This window comes from Lathyrus oleraceus, chromosome 1, assembly GCF_024323335.1.
Source record: "Lathyrus oleraceus cultivar Zhongwan6 chromosome 1, CAAS_Psat_ZW6_1.0, whole genome shotgun sequence".
In the NCBI taxonomy this organism is placed as follows: Eukaryota; Viridiplantae; Streptophyta; class Magnoliopsida; order Fabales; family Fabaceae; genus Lathyrus; species Lathyrus oleraceus.
The window spans coordinates 403,123,766-403,129,276 of record NC_066579.1 but is presented as its reverse complement, the minus strand read 5'-3'; the positions used below and the strand labels follow the sequence as shown (position 1 = coordinate 403,129,276).

The 5,511-nt window shown below is 37.7% G+C and overlaps 1 protein-coding gene across 1 annotated transcript; it reads left to right on the top strand.

Annotated features, from left to right (window-relative positions):
- Nucleotides 1-351: 351 nt before the first annotated feature.
- On the top strand, nt 352-4,845 carry LOC127075490 (nuclear intron maturase 2, mitochondrial). Its single transcript, XM_051016964.1, has 2 exons — nt 352-2,741; nt 4,319-4,845. Exon 1 carries the CDS (start codon nt 569-571, stop codon nt 2,732-2,734), a length of 2,166 nt encoding a protein of 721 aa, XP_050872921.1. The 5' UTR covers nt 352-568; the 3' UTR covers nt 2,735-2,741; nt 4,319-4,845.
- The last annotated feature ends 666 nt before the right edge of the window (nt 4,846-5,511 follow it).

The window sequence follows — 5,511 nt, the reverse complement described above, 5'->3', positions numbered from 1 at the left end:
GGAGTTTGTAGTTGTCCTCGTCTTCTCTTCTTCTCCTCTTCGTATTTCAACTTTTCTTACCAAATAAAATGAAACTAAGCTCCAACATGTATCAAGCGTTTCATTAAAAAAACTAATAAATTCAAAATATTCAAAACAAAGAAAAATTAAGTAAAATAACACAATACCATCTGGATTCTAACATATGCAAAAATAAACATTTTTCTCATCATTTAATAAAAATAATTAAATTGACTACCATAATTGTTTTTAAGAAATATTACTTTAAAGGCAGAATTCAACATCTTTATCTATTTATTTATTTTTTGTTCTAATAGCTTAGGTGAATAAGGAGTTGTCGCATATTTAACTTGCATTAATCTATTCATGCACATATCTGGTCAAAATTTACCATAAGAATGACTACCACTCAAGGAGGGGAAAAAGTGCGAAACGCAAGCATTGGTTGATTTGCAGCAGCAGCTGGTTCCAGGGTTTTTGTTGGGTTTTTGCTCTTCCACTCCATTTCTCCTAAACTCATTTCAACAAACACCTTCAAGTCAACTCAATATGCCCTGAACTCAACACAATGCATCGACGCCGTTTCACTCTCTTCACCCTCCAACTCCTCACCAACAACATTCCCCTACGCTCACTCCCCACCTTAACTTCCCTACACTCTCACCACCACCGTCACCTCTCCTCCACCACCTTCCGCCGTCCACCACCTGACCCAAACGACCCTTCAATACTCCTCAAAGAAGACGGATTCTCCCTATGTTCCCAAATGTGGATCGACAATTTCCGTCACCCCGACAAAATCATCACCAACCTCTCCTCCTTCCTCCGCCGCTTCGAACTCTGGCTCCTCGCTTACCAAAAAGTCACCACCGACGAAACCGGTTCGTACACGCCGCGCAGTTCAATTCAACGACCTCAACTCGAAGACCTTCTCGCTCTTCGTAACGCTGTTATCGATGGTAATTTCAAATGGGGTTCGCGGCTTAAATTTCATATCAAATCACCTATTGATAAAACCGATTATGAATCGCTTTCCAAAAGAAAAATCAAAATCATATTAACTACTACCCAGCCCACACCTTTTCAAGATAAAATTGTTCAGGAGGTTCTTTTGATGATCCTTGAACCTATTTATGAACCTAGGTTTTCGTCCAAGTCTTTCGCTTTTCGTCCTGGGAGGACGCCGCATACTGTTTTGAGAATTATTAGGAGGAACTTTGCTGGCTATTTGTGGTATTTGAAAGGTGATTTGAGTACTTTGTTGGATGGGGTGAAGGTAGGGTTAGTGATTAATGCTCTTATGAGAGATGTTAGGGATAAGATGGTTGTTGATTTGTTGAAATCCGCGTTGGTTACGCCGGTTGTAACAAGTAAGGTTGATGATAGAGAAAAGAAGAAGACAAAGAGGAAGTATCAGAAGAAGAGGATTTTGAATGAGGATGAACCTAAGCCTGATCCTTATTGGTTAGACACTTTTTTTGGATTTGCACCCGAGGAAGCTGAGAAGGTTCCGAATTGGGGTCATTGTGGAGTTTTGAGTCCTCTTTTGGTTAATATTGTTTTGGATGAGTTGGATCGTTGGTTGGAAGGGAAAATGAAGGAGATTTATGTTCCTTCCAAGAGTGATGTTATATGGAATAGTCCTGAAGGGGAAGCTGAACAGGGAAACACTTCTTGGCCGGAGTTTGTGCCTACCAGTGGACCTGATAAAACTAGGAAGATGGATTTTATAAGATATGGAGGTCATATCTTGATTGGTGTTCGGGGTCCTAGGGCGGACGCGGCTACATTGAGGAAGCAGTTGATTGAGTTTTGTGATCAGAAGTTGATGGTCAAGCTTGATAATGAGTGCCTTCCTATAGAACATATAACCAAAGGTATAATGTTTCTCGATCACGTGCTTTGTAGGAGGGTTGTTTATCCAACTCTTAGGTACACTGCAACTGGTGGTAAGATCATTAGTGAAAAGGGTGTTGGAACACTTTTGTCGGTCACGGCGAGCTTAAAGCAATGCATTAGGCAATTCAGAAAGTTGAGTTTTCTAAAGGGTGATAGGGATCCTGATCCCCAACCTTGTTTTAGGATGTTTCATGCCACTCAAGCTCACACCAATGCTCAAATGAACAAGTTTTTGTCAACCATGGTTGAATGGTATAGGTTTGCAGACAATAGGAAGAAGATTGTGAACTTCTGTTCTTACATCATAAGAGGCTCACTTGCAAAGCTTTACGCTGCTAAATACAAGCTTCGCTCGCGCGCAAAAGTGTATAAGATTGGTGCCCGAAATCTGAGCCGTCCACTGAAGGAGAAGAAAGGACAGTCTCCTGAGTATCAAAATTTGCTTAGGATGGGTCTTGCCGAATCAATCGACGGGCTTCAGTATACAAGGATGTCTCTCGTACCTGAGACAGATTACACCCCATTCCCTGGTAATTGGAGGCCTGACCATGAAAAGTCGTTGCTAGAATACATAAAGTTAGAAGATCCAAAGACTTTGGAGGAGCAACAGAGTGGCATCAGAGAACAAGGTCTTGTTACACCGCAAGATTACATTTCAATGCTTGTTTGGAATTACAAAAGGAACTCTCTTCCTATGGACCATCTCTCCTTAATAAAGAGCAATGAAAGTGTCTTAGGGAATCAACATTTGCTAGCTGTCTCAAACCAGGATGACCATGAACACACAAGCAAAGAGGAAGAAACTGATGCAGGGATGAATGAAGCACAGATGTAACAAAAGGGTTCGTAATGTGCACTTACATAGAAATACTTCTTTTTATACTTTTTATTGTATGTGTTTTTTGAATAAGATTTTTTTTTTGTTTTTTTACCTTCATCTCTTCAAGTGATTTCTTCATCTAACGTGAGATGTGGTAATTAAAATTTCTTACAAGAATGGCAACTGTTACAAGTATAAAAATATTCATGTGCTTTTACTTAATAGCTTAAGCTTTCAGGAGACTTAGCCTTTGACTTGATATTAGAACCTTTATGGCCAAAACATAAAGAGTTAGATCCTTGCCATCCACCATTCATCTAAAAAGAGCTAGCCTTGCTGCAAGCTGATGGATACTTGGGTATTGTGGGGTGCTCAAGTCCCACATCGAGTAGTATAGGATGCTTGGTGGAGTAATTAAATAGCATGGTTCTTCCCCTTGATAGTTAACTTTTAAGGGAGGGTTCTCCAAGTGCATCATGAATACTTATCACAAACCTGAGGGCCTTTAATGTGAGGAAGTGTAGTTAGAGATATAGAGATTGTATTATTCATGTAGTTTCACCTAATAGCTAAGTTTTTAGGAGAGTTGCTCTTGACCTTTACTACTATTTCCCCTGAGGAGATTATCACGTGCAAGGCTAAGTTTTTCAGAAGTTTATCATAAAATTCAGTGCTAGTTGGAATCCAACTAAAATGTGCAAGAGTACCTTGCTGCTATACAATTCACACACGAGAACTTCTGCTTCAGTTTTAAGCTTATTTGGTGCATGTAGTAGTCATCATTGATTGGTAAGTTCTTGGTTTATTAACAGAAGCCAAAGGAAAGTTTTGCTCTAATACTTAGTTTAGTATTTTTCATAGGTATACACCATGATGGTTGATGGTTCACTTGAATGACAGCTACTGTCACTATTATTAGTGACGATTGTTTCATTATATTTCAGTTGATGCCACAACATTCTTTAGCAGTGGCATGATCGTGTTATCATTATTAGAGGGATTTGCCCTTCGGTTGAGTGCCTCAATCAAACTGGGAGGGGTTGACTGCATAGATTCTAGCATGTCAATGTGCTTGGTCCCAAATCACGGATTCATGAATAATGAATACGTGTCAGTTTCACTGCGTTGTTTTCTATAAATGTTTACTAGTCTTTCCAGCCTCTAGTTAGATCTCTCAATCCCTCACCATTCTTTATTTTCTTTTGGCTTTTGGTGGTTCACATTTTATCAAATATCCTTAAGTTTATGTGAATCAATATCTTTAGTTCCTTCCTTGTTTTCCCCTTGAGACTTGAGATTCTTCAAAATCAGGATGCACACATGTTACTGATTTTGGTTTTCCACTTTCTCTGTTAACAGTGTACCTATCAGTTACTGAATTTGTCATGTGCTTTTGTGGCTTAAATGATTTGTGTTGTCATATTAGTAGCAACCTCGTGTCCCGATTGACACGATTTCACAATCGCATATAATCATGTAACTGCAGTTGTCTTTCATTATTTAGAATTCCAAGTTTTGGAATTAATCAATGCAAAATGCTACACCTTACTCTTTTTTTACATGTTTAATATCCTATACATTTTTCCGCCCTCTTTTCAGGTCTGTATTATCCTTCACCTTTCATGGATGCTTGCCTTGCCACAAAAAGGACACAATATCTGAAGACTGGGGTTTTTTGTGCAAGCATCTCATCCCTACTCAGGAAGAATGTAGGGATTGCCACAGTCCTTATGAACAGGGGCTAATATCAGATGCAAATGTGGAAAAATTCCGTCCTATATTTGTCGGTCCACAGAAAGGAGTATTCAATTTTGTATGAAGATCCAATAAAGTTTGCTCCTCGTGGATGCATATGATAAGGCAAGAAGGGAAATTGAACAACTCAAGCAGTATCATCTAATTGGTTATTGTTCATATGTACTTGTCCCATTTCTTAACAACCCTTGGGTCTTGACTATACCTATAATTTTGTAAACTTTATTTCTATACGAATAGTGTACTATGAGAAAGAAGCTTACATTATTTGATCTTGTTACTAATCCACCCAATGGGGAACATGATAATAATGCACAGTTTTTGTTTATATATTGTTCAATTCTGAATATAATTGTCATGATATGCTTCTACTGTGCATTGAACTTCTGTCTTCTAGTTAATTATTTTTTATTAAAGGCCAATTTTACTCCCAAAATCAGGACACATTAGACTCTTATTCATGAGCTATTCTGTGTGCAGTTTTTTTTAAATGTTTCTATGAGCAAATTCTGCCTATATTAGTTATATTAGTTTTCATATAAGAGAATTGTGTTCTGAAGTTGATATTCAGCGTAAAACTTTGTCGAAATTCTATAACATAGATCAAATACTAATAATGTGAATGATAAGTTGTTGTCTAAAAGTAACGAGTTGTATGGTTCGAGTTCAATCTCAAATGAGTAAGGGTTGTTGCATTGCCGATTAGATGATGTAAAAATGAAGTAAGTGTTTCCATATTTTTGTGAATGGTTCGAGTTCAATCTCAAATGAGTAAGGGTTGTTGCATTGCCGACTAGATGATGTAAAAATGAAGTAAGTGTTTCCATATTTTTGTGAATGAGTGTGAATAAATAAGCCACTACGAGAGTAAAATTTATTTTGTAACATATGATATATCAACATTTATTGAAAAATTTATGGAAATAGTGAACATTCTAATATACTCAACATTAGAGAAAATGATCAAAACTATAATTACTATTGTCGCACTCGTCGCACTCAAAAACACGAGGTAAAAGAGACATTGAAAATGATAA

Bases quoted from the DNA above. Each gene is read 5' to 3' on its own strand.
- LOC127075490 (XM_051016964.1), top strand. From the start codon at position 569: ATGCATCGACGCCGTTTCACTCTCTTCACCCTCCAACTCCTCACCAAC.